The 20,463-nt window shown below is 45.6% G+C and overlaps 1 protein-coding gene across 1 annotated transcript in view; it reads left to right on the forward strand.

Annotated features, from left to right (window-relative positions):
- Nucleotides 1–1,911: 1,911 nt before the first annotated feature.
- The window catches only part of hectd1 (HECT domain containing 1), a 29,567-nt gene continuing 11,015 nt past the window's right edge, over nucleotides 1,912–20,463 (forward strand). The window contains exons 1-25 of the mRNA XM_069661191.1: nucleotides 1,912–2,095; nucleotides 7,956–8,125; nucleotides 9,216–9,365; nucleotides 9,453–9,687; nucleotides 10,352–10,579; nucleotides 10,653–10,934; nucleotides 11,045–11,315; nucleotides 11,543–11,619; nucleotides 11,700–11,798; nucleotides 11,941–12,055; nucleotides 12,202–12,376; nucleotides 12,498–12,636; nucleotides 12,809–12,979; nucleotides 13,093–13,315; nucleotides 13,418–13,681; nucleotides 14,358–14,569; nucleotides 14,655–14,801; nucleotides 14,917–15,011; nucleotides 15,151–15,256; nucleotides 15,344–15,478; nucleotides 15,599–15,738; nucleotides 15,962–16,174; nucleotides 16,569–16,679; nucleotides 16,778–16,944; nucleotides 17,373–17,549. Of these exons, the coding sequence (XP_069517292.1) occupies nucleotides 9,226–9,365; nucleotides 9,453–9,687; nucleotides 10,352–10,579; nucleotides 10,653–10,934; nucleotides 11,045–11,315; nucleotides 11,543–11,619; nucleotides 11,700–11,798; nucleotides 11,941–12,055; nucleotides 12,202–12,376; nucleotides 12,498–12,636; nucleotides 12,809–12,979; nucleotides 13,093–13,315; nucleotides 13,418–13,681; nucleotides 14,358–14,569; nucleotides 14,655–14,801; nucleotides 14,917–15,011; nucleotides 15,151–15,256; nucleotides 15,344–15,478; nucleotides 15,599–15,738; nucleotides 15,962–16,174; nucleotides 16,569–16,679; nucleotides 16,778–16,944; nucleotides 17,373–17,549 (3,922 nt within the window). The 5' untranslated portion in view covers nucleotides 1,912–2,095; nucleotides 7,956–8,125; nucleotides 9,216–9,225. The remainder of the gene's footprint in view (nucleotides 2,096–7,955; nucleotides 8,126–9,215; nucleotides 9,366–9,452; nucleotides 9,688–10,351; nucleotides 10,580–10,652; nucleotides 10,935–11,044; nucleotides 11,316–11,542; nucleotides 11,620–11,699; nucleotides 11,799–11,940; nucleotides 12,056–12,201; nucleotides 12,377–12,497; nucleotides 12,637–12,808; nucleotides 12,980–13,092; nucleotides 13,316–13,417; nucleotides 13,682–14,357; nucleotides 14,570–14,654; nucleotides 14,802–14,916; nucleotides 15,012–15,150; nucleotides 15,257–15,343; nucleotides 15,479–15,598; nucleotides 15,739–15,961; nucleotides 16,175–16,568; nucleotides 16,680–16,777; nucleotides 16,945–17,372; nucleotides 17,550–20,463) is intronic.

Consider the following 20,463-nt stretch of genomic DNA (forward strand, 5'->3'; position numbering starts at 1 on the left):
GCTTCTGCTTTTCTTTATTTGTCTTCAGTTTGTGAACAAACACTGAGGAGGGGATGAGACGGAGGTGTCGCCATGTTTGTCTGTAATCTTCACGTAGAGACAAAATAAACTCTGAACAGTTCCATCCTTTAAACCCGACCACAGCCACGCTGGCAGCTCCGAGAGGCAGCTTAATGCTAACATTCACAAGCTAACATGCTCACTTTCAAAATACTAACATGCTGATGTTTAGTAGGCGTGATTTTTATCATATAAACTATCTTAGTTTAGCATGTTAGCACGTTAGCATCAGAGTTAAATATATGATAATCTCACACTGATCACTGAACATTATTCACAATGAGTGCTTGATACTAAACATTGGGTTGATAATACTGAATACATAAAGAGTATTTTAACAGAGAGGAGTGCTTTATTAAACTTCTGTTCTGTTACACCTGTAAACAACCACAACAGTGATGTCACAGCGTCCTGGAATCCACCTGTACATCACAAGTGGGACAAGTTAAACCTCAGGAGATGCTCAGGGGCTCAGTTACTTTCAGTTCTTTACAATATTACTTAAAAAATACAATTGATTTATTACAGTAAGAAAATGCTGCTTCACTGTATTTAAATTCAAATAAATGGGGAAAAAATAGGACTTGGAATAAAATGTATTATTATACCATTTAATGACATTTTAATAAGTTGAAATGTGAATTTTTACAGTAACAGATCAGTGGCTTTAGGATAAATGCAGTGAGTAAAAAGTTTAATATTTTCCATTTTAATGTCGAATATTTAATAATTATAAATTGTTATGATACGAAAATATCTAATATTAAACATGAGGCGCTTTTGAGCTTTAAATCGTTGTTTCTGTGTGTTTTTAAAAACTTTATTTTGCCACTGAAAAAAAACAAAACGTTGCAGCGCCCCCTGACGTCAGCTGCGTCACATCCAGATGCTGCCTTCAGGTCCTATCGTAAACCCAGAACACTCCACATGGAGCGTGATTAAGGACTTTTTTTGTAACTCGAATAAAATGGAGGCTCTTTCTTGTGCTGAAAATGGACTCTAAATGTATCTTGCTCCACTATGGTAGCATATTCATGTTTAGTATATCACATTAAAAAAAACATTTAGACTACATGTTTTCAGTTATAAGATATGGTTATTGTGGTATATTTTATGGTTTTGATATTTGAGTATCGTTATTGAGTATTCTTCATTCAGCAGAGATCAGAATAGAACTGTAATGAAATCATTCCAACTATTTTGATAATCAATTTATCTTTTTATTATTTTTTACAGTAAAAATGTCAAACATTTTCTGGTTACAGCTTCTTACATGTAATTTGTTCCTTTATTTTGTTTGGCAAAAGAAGCAATTTGCAGTTTGTTTTTTCTTTTTTACATTTTGAAGGGTAAACAATTAAACTATTAATCAATGAATGATTAGTGAAAATATTCATCAGATAACTTGATGATGAAAATGGTTACTTTCAGCCCTGTATCATTAAACTTCTAAACATGACTAAATGCCTGATAAATTCCTCTGTGTAATTCAACAGACAATAAAAACACTGGCCCTGATGCCCGCATGTAATGTGCTAGGTTTGTAGGAAGTACGTAATATCTTCTTTACTATTTTGAATGTAGGTCAAACAAGATTTGCTGACTTTTCATTTTCTTACTTTATAACAATATATGACCAATTTTTTACAGTATTTCTCAACACTATTCACACAGAACATTAAAAGCGTTTACACAAATTACTGGCATACAAGGAAAATATGTATCTCTAAAACATAGAAATACTGGATAAGAGAACAAAAATAAATCATCTTAAATAATGAAGTACTGTCTAGTAATTCCGAGCTCAGGAGCAGCTCATGAACGCCGCAGAAGCATTCGGCTCAGCTCTCCATTTCAGTCCGAGCTGTTCTGTTTATCGCTTCGCCGTCCACCCTGACCTTTTTAGAACCGTTCTGGAGAAATGGGAACGCCTTGATTTAACCCCCGGCAAAAACAGATCTTCACCCTTCAGTTGGACCTAGAGGATCAAAATTCCTACCTCTGCTTATCGTCTCTGTGCCGAAGAGAAAAAACGGTAAGTGTCTGATCCCGCAGTTAGACGCAAGCCTGGGCCGGTGTCGCTCTTGGCGGGCGTCCACGGCTGAGCTGTGGCCTGTCGGCTCTCCCGGAACTCGAGTACCGCGGCTCGCGCTTCGAGTCCGAGGCCGCAGATTTAGCTGGCATCACTAAGAGGACATTAACGCGAACATTACTCTTAAATATATATTAGCCATAGTAACCGAAGCATTTGTAGCGAAACTGTAAACCATAGAAGGATTCCGGTCGGTAATAAATTCGGTTTTATCACAGAATCCCGAGGACGCTGCTGTTATTTAAGCTAACGTTAGCGCTTAGATTAGCTAGCGTGGGGCTAGCCGGCTAACTATCGATACACTATACAACACTACATACACTTTTAAAAGACAACATACATAATGTATAACATTATATACACTTTAAAAAATACACATTATACTGCAGTGTATATTTACACTGTAGTATAATGTGTATTTGAATACATACACCACATGAATACTCATATACGCTATACTGTATGTAGACTATACAACCCTATATACAACACTACATATACACTATACGATCCCATATACACTATACAACAAATATATGTACTATACATTAGTGCTATTAGCCAGGTGTCTCCAGGTGTGCCTTCTGTGATGGATAATAAACCAACATATAACTTTGTCTCAGACACTTGGCTTGTTATATTCTGATATTTTCTGGGGGCTACACTTCGTTTTAAAGGCCTGACAACATCGCAGTTGCTAATCAGCATTACGTTAGCAAACCCTGTGTTAGTAAAGCTAACAGCTAATGCTCAGAAACTGGCAGCAGCTCTATGTAAGTTTGCCATAAGGCCCTGTGTGCCCGGCTGGGCAGCTAGCTAGAGGGCTTAACGTTGCCTGTAACATGTCCCTGCTCTATCCTCTTATGTTGATTTGTGTCTGATGAAATAATTAGGCTCCTTATGCCCAGACAGATGATGAAACTCTGGATCACACAGCTAGCTTTGTCAGATATGGAGAAACCAAATAAGTTCTCCAGTTTGTGACGTTGTGTAAGTTTGAAGTCACAAACAAAGAAGGTTTGTTCAGGCAGAGGAGTATGGAAATATCACAGAAGTCTTTCTGGCCTATACACTGGCTTCATAAATGATGGTTTTATAAATGATGTATAACTTTATTAAGTTAACAAAACAGTCTCACCATATGGTCTACCCTTTAGATGTTCTGGAGCTTTCTTCCACACCCAGTGGAGTTGCCCAGTTTTAGGGAAATTTAGGTGAGACAAGACAAGGAGGCGTTATTTGTATAACAAGAGAATCATTGCAGTACCATTTTATAACATCAAGGAATAAAAACCAGGCAAATATACTGAGAAACTAAAGTATGTAAAATATAGTCGCAGTGCCAGTGTTGGTGCTCAAATGTACATTTTATTTACAATGTTACAGGACTTCTTGGGTCGTTGGCTTAAACGTCTGTAACGTTATCTACAGCTTTGGAAGGTACTGAATCATATTGTTAGAGCTCAGGTGTAATTGTGATATTGTGAACATGTTGATTTATTCTGAACCGCAGACCAAAAACAAAGACATTGAAGTAACATGAAGGTGTAAGCCTCTCCCTGACCTCATCACTTTGTTTTCTACCAACGACGATGAGTTCATCAGCCGCACATTTATCTGCCTAAATATAAGATTGTTATTTTAGCGCTGAGAGAAATAGGTCAGATATTTGTTTTGAGTCATTTTCAGGCCAGAAGGTCAAACATCAGCTGGCTCCGTCGTCTGCATCTGTGTTTCTCCATCGTTTTAGCTCCAATATTTAAAACAAAGCATGTCGAGATGTTGAGCTGGGAATTGTGATGAGTTTAACACAACAGCTGTGTGAGAGCTTTGCTTACATAAACACAGTGTTAAATGAACTGCTTGTTGTTAAAATCAGCTGATAAGAAACTAAAGGTTTCTAAGAATCCTAAAAAAGATGTTGTGGAAGTTAGCCGTACTTTTCTAAAATGACTCGAGCCGAGCTTCTAAATGTGTTTTTGGGAAACATTTGTGTTGATCACGTTATAAAGTTCTTAGTGGAACCAATATGGAACCAACTGCACACTTTGTAGAGCAGTCTGAATGTATGGGAGCACATGTTGGCAACAAGGAGGCAATCGACAGAGGTCTGACCTCCTCGTACAGCAAAGGCCGATCCGACTGTTGCTGTATGAGATGGTCTTGTAACTGACATATGCATTATATTTCCTTTATGCGTCACAAGCTGTTCCTGCCCTTACCCTTGCGTCATGAAGCGACAGCTGCAGTTGTACACTCTGTTCACAGGTAGCTGAATTAGAGCCGGAATTTAATCGCTTCTTTATTGTGTTTAAAAGTTATTGGAGCAAACTTAAATGCTTCACCGTCAGCACCATTAGCTATTCAAGTGTGAGACATTATTTGGGGATGTCATTACTTTACTAAAGAGGAATTTTCTGCCGAATAAATGCAGCTGGCACGCAACACATCTTCTTCAATCTTTGGATAGGTCTGTCTGTGAAGGATCCATCAGACAGCTGAATGGATCTGGAGAAAGGGGGACACATTTTGGGCGCATCCGAGCCTCGGGAGCGCAGCTATGATGCACTCTGTCTGCAGGCGCTCCCTCAAAGGCTGCAGCCGCTGAGACAGAGCTACTGTGCTGCAGAGAGTTGTGTTGCAATGTGCTCTGAAAGGTTACTACATGAAGAATTCCTACTTTTGATGTGTTATGTTGGTGAAGTATGGTTAAGTTCAAGTTCAGGGAGATCTAGCTTTTACTGTGCACGTCATCCTGGGACTCCAATGTTCCTGCACATCCTCCGCTGTAGATGTTCTCGGTGATCATTTCTGTCATGATTTCTTTAAAGATTTTGAATGTAATTTTTGAAACCTGCTGTAAATGTAAAGCGTTGGATGTGTTGGCCGTCCTCTCTGAGGGATGAAGTTCTGTGTCTGAACTTGGCCTGGTTTCCTCTCAGTCTGGATTGTGTCTCTGCTGCTGTTGGGGCTGATTGAGACTGAATCTGTCTGTAGGAGAAGCCTCAGTGTTGTGAAATGACGCCCATTGTTCTGTGAGCCCCCCGCCCCCCCGAATCCTTTCAATGGCCACCGAGCAGGAAAAGTGTGTTTTCTGCTGATGCCTGACGTCAATCTGGACTTGGAAAGTGGACACAGGACACCGCGAAGGGTTAAAGGGTTGAAAACGAAACCTGACTGAGGGACACGCCGGCCCTTCACTCCTGCCGTGGTCGCCCCAGGCCGCAGGGAGGAGGGGTGAGGAAGAGGAGGGAGGAGGGGGGAGGAAGAGGAGGGAGGAGGGGGGGAGGACAGGACGCTCTCTGGCAAGTTGTGATGATTAATCTGTTGATAAGAGGATCTGTCCTGCGCAGCCTGTTTCTCTCCACACAGACACACAGACGGGCTGCTTGGCTTCAAATTAGGACCTAATCAACTTAGCCGGCACCCATCAGACTCCCAGCATGCCGTGCTGCAGGGCTATGCTACTGAGAGAGCTGCTCGCACGCTGCTGTGTTCCCGATTCTGCAGACATTTCATCTGCAGCTCATTATTTCCATGTGGTCAGGATAATTAATCCTGCTACTAGTGAAGTTATCCGTTCATCATTATCGCTATAGATAGCTGCTTCTGCCGTTTCAAATGGGATGAGGTTTGACTTGTCATTGGTCCTGAGCTGTAACTGAAAATCACTGGCTTCTGGATTGTTGTATTGATTTGTATTGATTGTAGATTGATCTGTAGATGTTCGTGTTGCATCTGATTTAAGGTCTTAGTTAATATGCATTCTCTTTACCTCCGCACATTAAGTTGTCTTTCCACCCAAAGGACCCAGAGCTTTTATTCCAAGGAGCATCTTTCTTCAGGAACTCTGAGGTTCCTTCAGCCAGTTGCTGTCTGTGATGTTAGAGCCAGGAAGATTCAGTGAGTCTGCTGAGGTCTGAAAGTCACAGCTGTTGATATAAAGCAGGGGACAGACCCGAGGGTTTGAACGAACTCTACGTGATATGTAATTCGTTACATCGAACAGAGAACGTAAGTGTGTGTGGAGCTGAGAAAAGAGTGATGGTAGCTGTATAAACAACAGAATAAGCCCCTCCCCTAAATATCTGTCTGTTTGGAAAGTACTACCTCATGAGCAGGGACTTCTTTGGGGGTAAAGGTTCCTGGAACCTGGGGAAAGTTCTTGCACTGGAAACAGCTTATGATGTGCAAGTTCTGTAGGCAGCCTCTCGTTCCATTTGCTAACGTAGCCTGAACTGTATTCAAGTTTTAAGACTAATCATTTTTTGGATGCTGTTAAAATCATTTTTTAAACTAGCTAAACGACCCTCTTTTAGGTAACATTAGTTCAGCTGACTCTGAAAGAGCCTCTTATTATCACGTACGTAATAAAAGTCACTCTCCTGATATTTTAGTGTCACACAGAAGCTGCAGAGACTCTGAAGATCCCAAATCCTCCTGACACAGCAGACACACGTCCAACGTTTCAGCCGCTTTAACACCAGAATCTGTGTTTCTAAAATCTCAATATTAATTATTTAACAAGCTAAGCGAGTCTTCTCTGTGTCACAAACATCAGAAACATGAGGTTTCAGCTGCAGAGTGTCAGAGTCTCTTTCAGAGAGTATCTTCCATGCACGTTTAATATTAACCGTAGCAGGTAATTTTGAACGTTTACAGTTTTAAAGTGGATAAAAGCGTGCCATCCAGGGACCGCATCAGAGCTGGAGGCTTTTCTTCTCTGGAGCTGTTCTCTCCTCTGCTGCTTTCTGTCTCTGTTACCTGACTTAAAGCTCTTCATGCATTATTTCATCACCACAGTTCCTCTGTCAGTCATCCTCCGGCCTCTGACTGCCCGCCCGGCACCAGTTTTTCATATCGAGCTGCTTCACATTTGCATCCTGGCTGTTTTCTGTCGACTGTGGTGGTGTTGTTGCTCTGAACATGCCCGTCCCTGCCTGTCAGGCTCTGAGGTTTGGAAAAGCTTCAGATCTGTTTGAGGGGAAAACCACATCAGAGTCCGGCTTCTGTAGGTCTGTGACGACAACATGGACTTAAATTAGCTCGTCAGATCCTGAACTTCCTCTAAAACACGGCTGTGGTTTAGATGTTTCTTTCATTTGATGAACGTCATTTAGTTCTTTCTTCCATTAGTCCTTTGAACTCAATAAATACCCTGAAACGATCTGATTACGCACATTCATTAGCACATGCAGAACTTAAATTCTACCTGGAAAGCTTTGCAGATGCTCCATCATCCAGGAATTATCATCTTCACTTCCCGAAGAGAACAAGCCTCAGTTGTGCAGGAATTATAAACAATTGTAAATCATGGATTCGATAGAGGTTTCATTGTCCACGGAGCCCAGTACAACCAAAGGATGCTCAAAAGCTTCAGTCTTATTCTGTAAACACAAGCTTCCCTGCCCTGTATAAACAAAGCTGCAGTTCCAGTAATGATCCACTGTCCTGTATTAACAAGAAACAGTCGTCCAGGCATTATTCACTACCATGTATAAATAAAGCTGCACTCATCCAGGAAATAGCCGCGACCCTGATTTACTCACTCCTGAACTATCATTACCTTTTATACAACACGCTGATGCTGGTGTCATCCAAGAATTATGGGCTCACACTGATAAATGAGCGCACGCTGCAGTGTTCCAGGAGTGATCCCGGGCCTGCCTGGGCACAGAATGATGAATAACTTTAGATTTCAGTCCCATATGAATAAGAGAAGGTTAATAACTAAGTCATGCTCTTTCTCTGTCGTCAGTTATTTAAATCTCGCCTTCACTTCCTCCCTTTGTTCTGTCTGCAGGTGAAGAGACTACATGTCCCAGAAGCCCCAGTGAGAGCGAGCGACTTCCTCCTCCTCGTCCTTGTTTCCTCTCTCCCTCCGTCCGGGTGATTGGATGAGTCCCAAACAGCGACAGAACTTTGAGCAGTGATTGGGCGCTGAGCCGGAGCGGGTAGCCAACGGGGAGCCAGGTGAGAGGTCAGGTGGTGATGGGAGAGCGTACGTGAGAGTTGGTTTCATTAACCATAGAGTGTCCGACACATTAGAAGCTTTAATGGAACATGGACCAAAGAGTTCAGATAGAGGTCACTGGTTTCTTTGCTGCTTCCTCACCGCTGGCCTGCTGTACTTATACGCCACTCTTCAGTCCAGGAGCATATGAACCAGATAACTGCAGGTCTGGGCAGGTGGCCAGCAAAAAATCAAAAGTCTGAGCGCTACCTGTAAAGATTCTTGGCAGTTTGAAGCTGTTTAATAGCTAATCCATGTAAGTCAGAAAAAACACTCAAACTTTTTCTTCATCTTGTTTTTAATCAGAAAGAAGAAAAAGCTCCTTCCATGCTTTAGATAGAAGACTGGGTGTCTTGCAGGGTCACACTTTAAGACCAGACTTCTGTTGGGATTATTTCCCATCATGCTCCTGGTTTAAATTTACAAGAAGAAAACCAGAGAAAGGAGCAGAAGCTCATAATGCTAACAAAGTAAACATTTGCTGGGTTAGCATTAAGAGCTAGCATGCTTTAGTGAGGCCTTTTTTTCTTCCTCCCTTTCACCGGCGCTAACTGCTGCAGCGCTAACACTGTGTGCTAAAATTAAGCATGCATCCATCTCAGACGTCACAGTCAGTGAGGACATCTACCTGCTTTGCTGCTGCAGAGAGCGCTCCTATTGGCTGTTAACATCGTTCAAATCATTGAGCTTTACTGTTTGCACGAGCCAAGACTAAAAGCTCCTGATATATTAAACATGTTGGAGTTTATCAGAATGTCAAGATGAGAAAAGGACGTAAGACAACTGGACTGTTTGTGACGTAAAGCAGGCGGACGTTAACAGAACCCTCGCGAACATCAGGAACATCAGGAATATAGTTTTTGATTTTCACTTCACTTTATTTCATATAATTAATGTTTGATGAGAAGAATAAGACGGAAATTCTTTTTAAAGAACTTCATTGAGTCATAAACCAGTTTATAGGATCCATCCCCTGTGATCCTTCACAGAATGAATGGTGTAAATGCATGATTAATGATGCATACATTACGTACCTTTTTGTCCCTGTAGGCTAGCCATCATGGCGGACGTGGACCCGGACACCCTGCTGGAGTGGCTGCAGATGGGTCAGGGCGATGAGCGCGACATGCAGCTCATCGCTCTGGAGCAGCTCTGCATGCTGCTGCTCATGTCTGACAACGTCGACCGCTGCTTCGAGACGTGAGTCTTCACCTTCTGATCACGGTCCGGTTAGAGGTCATTGATCAGTGCACTGACCCCCCTGTCTCTCTCCTCCTCCCTCTCCAGCTGTCCTCCTCGGACGTTCCTCCCGGCGCTCTGTAAGATCTTCCTCGATGAGAGCGCTCCAGATAACGTGCTGGAGGTCACGGCCCGAGCCATCACATACTACCTGGACGTGTCGGCGGAGTGCACCCGCAGGATCGTGGGGGTAGACGGGGCCATCAAGGCGCTGTGCAACCGGCTGGTGGTGGTGGAGCTCAACAACAGGACCAGCAGAGACCTGGCCGAGCAGTGTGTCAAGGTAGGAGGACAGGAAGGAGTCATAGATTTCGGAACAAAGAATCTGTTGCAATAGGATTTTATTTTGTTTTCACGTTGTTCAAGGCAGCGAGGTCATTCGTTGGATCAGCTGAGTCTGTTCTGTTCCAGAGATCTCATCAGAGAGTCTGTCTGAAGAGTCTGCAGAGTTTCTGTTATCATCCTGAACAGGGCCAGTGTGTCAGGGAGGCAGATATCAGCAGGAGGCCAGGGCGCCATGATAACCACCGATCTGAGCTCAGCTGCTCCTGTGTCTGTGTGGTTTTGTTTTGGAGCCGAGCCTCACCACAGGCAGGAGATCCACGAGCATGTGCTCCCAGACGTTTATTAATAAAGATCACAGGACAGTTGTGTTCTGTATTCAGGCGTCACTTCGTCTCTGAACTGATCAGCTGATGGAGACAGAGAGATGCTGCAGCTCTCAGATCTATTTTTGTTGATCAGGTGCTGTTTGATCTCGCTCCCAGGTTTTATTCACTCAGTGTGGATGTTGAATATCTTCTTTGTGTCTTGAGGAGGAGAGCGTTAAATCTGGAAGTTCTGACACGGCATGAGTCAGTTTTATTACAAGTTTTAATTTCAGATCAGTGTGATGCTCCGAGGAACCGAAAGGTGGAGATCTGAGTTTGTTTTTTTCTGTCTCGCAGGTTCTGGAGCTGATCTGCACGAGGGAGTCTGGCGCTGTGTTCGAGGCCGGCGGTCTGAACTGTGTGCTGAGCTTCATCAGAGACAGCGGTCACCTGGTTCACAAAGACACTCTGCACTCAGCCATGGCCGTGGTGTCCCGACTCTGCAGCAAGATGGAGCCTCAGGACTCGTCTCTGGAGACCTGCGTGGAGTCTCTGTCGAGCCTCCTCAAACACGAAGACCACCAGGTGACTACCAGGCCCACGATTTGTTTTCAGCTGCTGTTTCCTCAGTGAAACTAACCCCCCCTCTGTCCTGCAGGTTTCAGACGGAGCTCTGCGCTGCTTCGCCTCGCTGGCAGACAGGTTCACTCGCCGTGGTGTGGACCCCGCCCCTTTAGCCAAACACGGCCTGACGGAGGAGCTGCTGTCCCGTATGGCTGCTGCTGGCGGCACTGTGTCAGGCCCCGCCTCCTCCTGTAAGCCTGGCCGGACCTCCACGGGCGCCGCCCCCTCCGCCCCCGACTCCAAACTGAGCAACCAGGTGTCGACCATCGTCAGCCTGCTGTCCACACTGTGCAGGGGCTCGCCGCTCGTCACACATGTAGGTCGACTCACCTGAAACACAGGAAACGGGACGATTATTATCCATACATTGTTATTTACACAAAATGATTCACACATATATGTTCCCTTCCTTTCTCCCGTCTGTAGGATCTGTTGCGTTCGGCGCTGCCCGACTCGATGGAGTCTGCTCTGGGAGGAGACGAGCGCTGCGTGCTGGATACCATGCGGCTGGTGGACCTCCTGCTCGTTCTCCTGTTTGAGGGGCGAAAGGCGCTGCCCAAATCCACGGCGGGGTCCACAGGTCGGATCCCCGGCCTGCGACGCCTCGACAGTTCAGGGGAGAGATCCCACCGACAGCTCATTGACTGTATTCGCAGCAAAGACACCGACGCTTTAATAGACGCCATCGACACCGGAGGTAAGAACTCAGACACCAAATACACCTTTGAAAAGAAGACGCCGTAAGGACAGAAATATAGGAGTAGTCCTTTACTCGGTTTGGTACTTCTCTGTGCTCTCTGGGACTTATCGATGAATATATCGCCAACAAATGAAGACGAAAAAATACAAAGTGCCCAGTTTCCCTCTAAAGTTTGAGCTGAGATCGTGTTGTAAGTGTCACCTCCCCCCCCTTCTGTGTTGCAGCCTTTGAGGTGAACTTTATGGACGATGTTGGACAGACGCTGCTCAACTGGGCTTCAGCGTTCGGCACACAGGAAATGGTTTGTTCATTAGCCCAGTTTCTGCTTCTGTACGTCGCTGCTGTTACTTCAGTCTGACTGACTGTGTTTGGTTTTAACAGGTGGAGTTTCTATGTGAGAGGGGGGCGGATGTCAACAGAGGTCAGAGGTCATCCTCACTACACTACGCTGCCTGTTTCGGACGCCCACAAGTAGCCAAGGTAACGCACACACACTTATCCAGAGATACAAAGTAAACACAGCATCCAGCAGTCAGAGGCTGCAGTAGATTTTCTCTTCAGGTGCCTCCCTCTCACCTGCAGTCATGTGTCTGTCTTAACATCTGATTGGCTGCCTGTGTAGACTCTGCTGCGTCACGGAGCCAACCCTGACCTGAGAGACGAGGACGGGAAAACTCCTCTGGACAAGGCCAGGGAGAGAGGACACACGGAGGTGGTGGCGATACTGCAGTCCCCTGGTCAGTAAACCAGTAACGCTGCTGATGACTACGTTACTGCTGCTGTTATTATTCATTGGGTGTGTCTGCTTCTGCTATGAGAGAGTAGGTGGGGCTGCTTGCTTACTACCCGTAAGGTAACACCAACCTGTGCGTGTTCGTTGCAGGAGACTGGATGTGTCCCGTGAACAAGGGCGACGACAAGAAGAAGAAGGATGTGAACAAGGAGGAGGAGGAGGGCAGCGAGCCCAAAGGAGACCCAGAAATGGCTCCCATCTACCTGAGGAGACTTCTGCCTGTTTTTGCACAAACCTTTCAGCAAACCATGCTGCCTTCTATTAGGTAAGCCTGAAACACACGGCGAAGATGAGCTAAAGGACGACACAAGGCTCAAAAAAGAACTAAAGAATATTTGTTTTTTCACTGAAATGTTTCATACAATATAATTCCTTTCCTGCTTTAGGAAAGCCAGTCTGGCTCTGATCAGGAAGATGGTTCACTACAGCAGTGAAGTCCTGCTGAAGGAGGTGTGTGACAGCGAGACGGGACACAACCTTCCCACTGTGCTGGTGGAGATCACTGCTACAGTCCTCGACCAGGAGGTACACACACACACACACACACACACACACACACACACGCGCACACACACACACACACGAGGACTGAACTCTCAGGCTCAGTCTGATATGTTGGTCTTACTTGTAATTGATGATAACACAGCTGTACTCGTGGCTACAGAAACGTTTAAACCTTCTCCTCTTTGTTTCTCAGGACGATGACGACGGTCACCTGCTGGCTCTGCAGATCATCAGAGATCTGGTGGATAAAGGCGGAGACGTTTTCCTCGATCAGCTGGCTCGGCTGGGAGTCATCAACAAGGTGTCCACACTGGCCGGACCGGCGTCAGATGACGAGAACGAGGACGAAGCCAAACCTGAGAAGGTAAAGAGAGAGAATCAGTTCCTGCATCGGTTGATAAGTCAAACAAAAGGCTTTAACTTTAGAACGTGTTAAAAACGCCTCTGACGGACTCCCTGTACCATCACTGTGTGCAGGAGGAGGAGGTGCAGGAGGATGCGAGGGAGATCCAGCAGGGGAAGCCGTATCACTGGAAGGACTGGTCAATCATCAGAGGGAGGGACTGTCTCTACATCTGGTCGGATGCTGCTGCACTCGAGCTCTCCAACGGGTCAAACGGCTGGTTCAGGTTCATCCTGGACGGGAAGCTGGCCACCATGTACTCCAGCGGGAGCCCAGAGGGCGGGTCGGACAGCTCTGGTACAAATAACAAACTCGTACTACACGTATTGATCTGTGGTTTTATTTGGTGCTGACTGAGCTCGTCCATTTTTCTCTGTTCTCCTCCTTTCTCGCCTTCAGAGTCTCGCAGCGAGTTCCTGGAGAAGCTGCAGCGTGCGAGGAGTCAGGTGAAACCAGTCACAGCCAGTCAGCCCATCCTGTCCAGCGTGGGTCCCACCAAGCTGACGGTGGGGAACTGGTCTCTGACCTGCCTGAAGGAGGGAGAGATCGCCATCCACAACTCGGACGGACAGCAGGCCACCATCCTGAAGGAGGACCTGCCGGGCTTCGTCTTCGAGTCCAACAGAGGAACCAAACACTCGTTCACCGCCGAGACCTCACTGGGTGTGTCTGCGCAGCATTTCCCAGCAGCTCCACGGCTCTTCCTGCAGCTGTTACAACAACACATCAACATTAACTCACAAAACTATGGAAAGTTTAAAATCTTGTAGCTTTAATTCACAGCAGCAGCAGCAGCACGTCAAGTTACTGTCTGTTCATTCACACAGAGAAACACTCTAACAACCTCACCGAGCAGAGATATCACTGCAGCAGCAACAACATTAACTTACAAAGCACTGCAGTTAGACCACATTAAAGTCTGTGTTTTATTAGCACAAGTAGTAGTTAAACAGTAAGGGCTCCAACATGGATCCCTGAGGAACTCCACAAGTTATTGACACTGTTTTGAAAGACGCTCATTGTTTGAGACCGTTTAAAAACCTTTTATATTTTGTCATCTCTGCTCTCTGCATACAGACGCACTTTCCAGACTGGTGGCAGTTTTTATCTGCAGAACAGTGTTAATAAGATGATGAAAGTCCTTACAGGGAAGTCTCAGAGACGCAGCCTGTATACTGTAAGATGTGTTCAGGGACAGTACTGAGTGTAGGTCACCTGTGATCTGGCAGTGTTCGTCCAGTATGTTCCTGCAGGATATTTAAAAAGCAGCGACCAGATCAACCTAAACTGGTCTCTAGACTTATGCTAACGTTGTGTTTTGCTGCGTGCGTGTTTACAGGCTCAGAGTTTGTGACGGGCTGGACGGGGAAGCGAGGCAGAAAGCTGAAGTCGAAGCTGGAGAAGACGAAGCAGAAGGTGAAGAGCATGGCGAGGGAGCTGTACGACGACCACTTCAAAGCCGTGGAGAGCATGCCCAGAGGAGTGGTGGTCACCCTGAGGAACATCTCCACGCAGCTGGAGTCCTCCTGGGAGCTGCACACCAACAGACAGGTACCTGCACACTCACTTCTGTAATCCTGGATTGATTGAAGATTGATTTGGAAGTCTTCATGCATGATTTGTGTCTCTTTCACAGTGTATTGAAGGAGAGAACACGTGGAGGGACCTGATGAAAACGGCTCTGGAGAACCTGATCGTAGTTCTGAAGGATGAAAACACGATTTCTCCGTATGAGATGTGTAGCAGCGGCCTGGTCCAGGCTCTGTTCACTGTCCTCAACAATGTAGGTTTTTACAGCTCCTCTCAGTAAACCTGCAGATCCTCAAACATGGCGGTGTCCTGTTGTAAACATGGAGGCGAGTGATGTCATGTTTGTTCCTGTGTGTGTTTGTGTGCAGAGTGTGGACCTGGACCTGAAACATGATTGTAAGCCTTTAATGGAGAGGATCAATGTCTTTAAGGCGGCTTTCAGCGAGAATGAAGACGATGAAAGGTAACGACACTCCCACCTTTGTGCTGGATTAATCTGATGTGTCTGGGATGTGCTGGGAATGCCAGGATGTAACTGAACTCGATTAGTAAATAAAGACATCTGTGTGTGTGTGTGTGTGTGTGTGTGTGTGTGTCTGCAGCCGACCAGCTGTTGCCTTAATCCGTAAACTGATAGCTGTCCTGGAGTCAATAGAACGTCTACCTCTGCACCTGTACGACACTCCAGGATCCTCATACAACCTGCAGGTGGGTCACACTGTCCTGGTTCTGACTCTGTTAACTGTGCGTGTTCTGTGAAGGACAAACCTAATGGTGTGTGTGTGTTTCCATCAGATCTTGACCAGGAGGTTGCGGTTCCGTCTGGAGCGAGCGCCGGGCGAGACGGCTCTCATCGACCGGACGGGCCGCATGTTGAAGATGGAACCGCTCGCTACTGTGGAGTCTCTGGAGCAGTACCTGCTGAAGATGGTGAGGACACATTCATTTTATCTGGCTGTGAGAAACCTGACGCGTGACTAACTGAATCCAAAGATTTTACTCGGATGGGAAAATAAGTTTCAACCTCTTCTTCTTTTCTTTGTCCTCCAGGTGGCGAAGCAGTGGTACGACTTCGAGCGTTCATCCTTCGTCTTCGTGAGGAAGCTGAGGGAAGGGCAGACCTTCACCTTCAGACACCAACATGACTTTGACGAGAATGGAATCATCTACTGGGTCGGAACCAACGCCAAGTAAGAACAGCAGCTGCAGAAAACTGTAAATGTTAAAAAAATAAAGGAAAACCCAAAGAGTTACTTGATGCACAACATTTTACGAGCTGAAGAATTCCACTTGTCTCATTTTATGTATCTTAAGAACAGCAGAGTTAAATAAGCATATTTTGAAATAGAATTTGGTCTGACATATTTTGTGAACGTAAAGGCAAACTAACCTCCTCGTCTCTGCTCCCCTCAGGACGGCCTACGAGTGGGTAAATCCCGCAGCCTACGGCCTGGTGGTGGTGACATCATCAGAGGGGCGGAACCTTCCCTATGGGCGGTTGGAGGACATCCTGAGTCGGGATAGCTCCGCCCTTAACTGCCACACCAATGACGACAAGAACGCCTGGTTCGCCGTCGACCTGGGCCTCTGGGTCATTCCCTCAGCGTACACACTGAGACACGCCAGGTGAGAAAACAAACGTACCCTGTGAGACAAGCCGAGTAATAAAGAGTATCACAAGTTTCGTGATGCATCTTCTTCCTCATTTTCCTTCTCCTATCTCTATTTCTCCTCCTCATCCTCTACCTAACTCCCCTCCCTTTCCTCCTCTGTCTCTCTGTCCTCCTCCTTTCCTTCCTGTTCTTTCTTGACTCCTCCTTTTCCCCCTCTGTTCTCTTCTTCCTGTTCTCTCTTACTTCTCTTTCTGCTCTTGTCTCTCCTCCATTGTCCTGGTCCTTTCTGCTTCACCTCTCTATCCTCCTCTTCATTCCTTTTCCCTGTCGTCATTCTCCGTATCTTCTCTCCTGCCTTATCCCTGTTCCTAATTCTTCTTCCTCTCCTCTCCCTCCTCCTCCTGCAGGGGTTATGGCCGCTCTGCGTTGAGGAACTGGGTGTTTCAGGTGTCGAAGGACGGTCAGAACTGGACGACTCTCTACACGCACGTAGACGACTGCAGCCTGAATGAACCAGGGTATGTCTCTCCCTTCTGTATTAATGACTGATTTTTAATCGTTTGTAATCAATCGTGTTAGCTCACGCTGTGTTTGTTTGTGTGTGTGTGTGTTTCAGGTCGACGGCCACGTGGCCTCTGGACCCGTCCAAAGAGGAGAAGCAGGGCTGGAGACACATCCGGATCAAACAGATGGGGAAGAACGCCAGCGGTCAGACTCACTACCTGTCGCTGTCCGGACTCGAGCTGTACGGCACCGTCACCGCCGTCTGCGAGGACCAGCTCGGTACGGCTGCCGTCTCTTTTTATATTCTCACTAACACTGAGAAAGACTTGGGCACAGCTCTGACGTGTCTGTCTCTGTCAGCTTTTATCTCCATGTAAAGTTCCCATGCTGTGTACGACAGTGAAGTAACGCTGAACACACAGATTAAAGTATGAGAGAGAGTATGAGTTCTTACATGTGAAGACAGAGCTGTAAGTGAGATACTTCAGGGTCACACACAGCGTGGGAAGTTTGAGTTCAGAAAAATAATTCCCTTTGAATAAACTCAGTGTTGATATAATTTGTGCCTATATTTTATTAAAGTGAAAAGCTTGATTTGAGCCCAAATGCTTCACGAATGTTTTCAGCGTTACCTTTAATAGTCGCTCCGCCTCTCTTTGTCACTTGCATCCCAGTTTAAAGTCTAATGTCCTTACCTCCTCCCTCAGGTAAAGCTGTGAAAGAGGCGGAGGCGAACCTTCGTCGTCAGCGGCGCCTGTTTCGTTCCCAGGTGATGAAGTACATCGTCCCGGGGGCGAGGGTCGTCCGCGGCATCGACTGGAAATGGCGGGACCAGGACGGAAACCCAGCCGGAGAGGGCACGGTCACCGGAGAGGCTCACAACGGTAAGACAAAGACTGAAGACATGAAACTTGTCATTCAGCCTGAAGCTTCAGACGACCAACGATCACACTCTGATTAACTGTTGTTTCTTAAATGTTTATCTTTTGTGTAAAGGTTTGGGAAACGGGGCCACGGCTCCCTGTTCCTGCACGCTGACTGAATAACTGTGGGCAGAAGTTAGTGCCAGCAGGTCAAACTTAACTGTTAGAACGTAATATTTGCAGAAAACTACAAACATATTGTTTTTATGTGATCAATAAACATTTTTATTTAATGAATTTAGCTGCAAAACAAACGTTTAAATTGTTCAAATTTACGACCTGCTGGTTAAATTTCTTCCCACAATCAACATTCAAGATTTCTAATCCTCTTTTATTCTCTGATACAGGATGTGAAGTCAGCCGCTTCCTGTTAGAGCAACAGGTCATTTCTGTTTTAACGGTTTCCTCTCTGAACTTTCCTGCACATGACCTCTAACACGACCTCTGTGGTTAAACGAGCAGTTCAGCGTCTGATGGAAACATCACATCTGTGTGTGAATATGATCTCTGGTGTGTACGGGAGCTCCACATTCAGGTGGCAGGCTGCTGCCAGCTGTGCTCAGCTTACAGTCAGCTCATGAAGAACAATAATGTGATTCCTTCTATATGATCTCATCTCTGCTCTCTGCGTACAGACGCAGGGAGAGTCTAGACTGGTGCTTTGCAGCCTGTATACTGTAAGATGTGTTCAGGGACAGTACTGAGTGTAGGTCACCTGTGTTTCCTCAGTGTTCTGGGCCCGATACACAATCACTGCAGTTACAAACATAAAACTGAAGAGTTTGAAGATGCAGCGATTCAGTAAAACAGGAGCTGTATTATGTAAGGATCACACGATTGATCCCAAACACACCTGAAAACACCTGAAACATGACTTTACACTGGGAAGGCACGTGCCAAAAATCAAGCACCCAAAACATGAGCCTGCAGGAATGCTTGAATAAAAGCCTCGTTTGCACACGTGGGTTGAAGTGGAATTTATAAAATGCAGAATTTAAGTGTAGAACAGCAGCTAGCTCAGACAGTCAGCAGCGCCTGTTGTTAGTTATTCATGTTGAGTTAGCCGCGGCTACACAGAGCTGATGTTTGCTTGAGAAGTGGGCTCTTTGTGACTGAAAACACTCATCATTTCTGTTTCTGCCCGTAAACACGAAAACACACGTCAGAGTTTTGAAACAGGATAAAATAGTCTTTGTTTTCGTGGCTCTTGAACAACAGGAGTTTGAAAAATAGCCGTAAACAAAAGTTCTGTGTTTTAAAATAAAAACAGTACTTTAGCGTTAGCCTGAAGTCGATGTTAGCACAGTCTGAAGCCGGAGATATTCTTGCTTTTAACCTAGCGTTCGCGTACACAACCGGCTGCGTCATCAACATAGTTGTTCACGTACTCTCTGCACTACGCGTGTTACTGGAGGATACCTCTAGAGGGCGCACCAGAGAGCTCAGGCTGTATGCAGCTACTGTATGTGAGGGATGTAAACAACAGACACAGAGACACTCGAGGAGGCTACTGTGATGTTCGTTCTGAGATCACAGCAGAAACGGCTCCTGGGGTGTGTGTTCGGTGAACAGAACACACCGTCTGCACCGTCCCTGCTCCGTCTCTCCAACATGTTCCTCCGTGCACGGACGTAACGCTCCCGGACTTGTTCCCATTTAGTTTTGCAGACTTCTAAACAGAACTTATCTGTCTGCAGCTGTTTGACAGGCATGTTTGTCTCTGTGCAGCAGCAGCGACACATCGCACAGATGTGGACCATTGAGGACTCGGTCTATCAGCTCGTCTTCAGAACTTTCTGCCATTGTTGTCCCTGCTGCCGTGTTGACCCTGTCACACCCCTTCTGCCTCTACACTGCCCCTACTGCTCATGTGCAGACTGCATCTCACGTACGTGTGGTGTTAATTTTTGAGGACGTGCACAGCCGACGCTCCAAACAAACGCGTGGCATGTAGGGCAGCCAGCGTGTACGCGAACATGTAGTCAAAAGCAACTTTATCTCAGATCTTAGCGTGCTAGCGCCTCTGCTGTAGACTCTCCTCCCAACAGGCCGCCTGGATGGTCGGCGTTAAATCAGATCTCAGTAAAAGTTCCGATTTTCACTCATCAGGGAATAACAAACACCTTCCTCCCTCCTCCCCCTCCTCCTCCTCCTCCTCCTCCTCCTGCTCTTGCTCCTCTCGGTGTTTCTGTGTTTTTAATTCAGATCTGATGATTTCTGTCAGCGAGTTGAGCGCATGGAGACGCCCCCAGCAGCTCTGTTGATTCATAATTTATAATAATCATGAACCAGGATTATTGTTGTTCCTCAGTTTGATTTCTTTCTTTGTGGCTTTGACGCTTTTGCATTTGCCAGAAATATTTTCTACTTTTGCTTTGATTGTCATTTTCTGTGACTGTGTTCATATTTTTCTCTCTCATCGCTCCACCTGGACCTTTTTTAAATCAGAGAGTAATGTTGACAAGGACATTTTTAAAAATATTATTATAATGTTATTATAAAAGTATTTTAAGCATCAAGGAAAGAATTACAGGATCAACAACTAGCAGCATAACAGAAAAATGACATCAGAAACAAGAGATCGGTTAAAAATAACCATTTGATGTTTTTACTTTTGGCTATGTCAAACAGCAGCCTTATTACCTGTCAGGTGTTACAATATTTACAGTAATTCACCATCTGTTAATGTGACATTTAACAAAAGCACAAAACAAATACAATTATTAAGAATAGTTACCACTAAAGACGACAAGTTAACAATAAGAACCTTTCATAAGGAAAACTTCAGGGGTTCATTCTGTTCGTCTTTTTCTGTCTGTCAGTAAAACAGAAGTCCTCGACTGTCGACTCCCGCCTGGCGTCGTGTTTTTAAAGG

The sequence above is a fragment of the Semicossyphus pulcher genome, unplaced genomic scaffold (assembly GCF_022749685.1).
Source record: "Semicossyphus pulcher isolate SPU_LCO1_2020_fin unplaced genomic scaffold, fSemPul1.0.p SCAF_14, whole genome shotgun sequence".
In the NCBI taxonomy this organism is placed as follows: domain Eukaryota; kingdom Metazoa; phylum Chordata; class Actinopteri; order Labriformes; family Labridae; genus Semicossyphus; species Semicossyphus pulcher.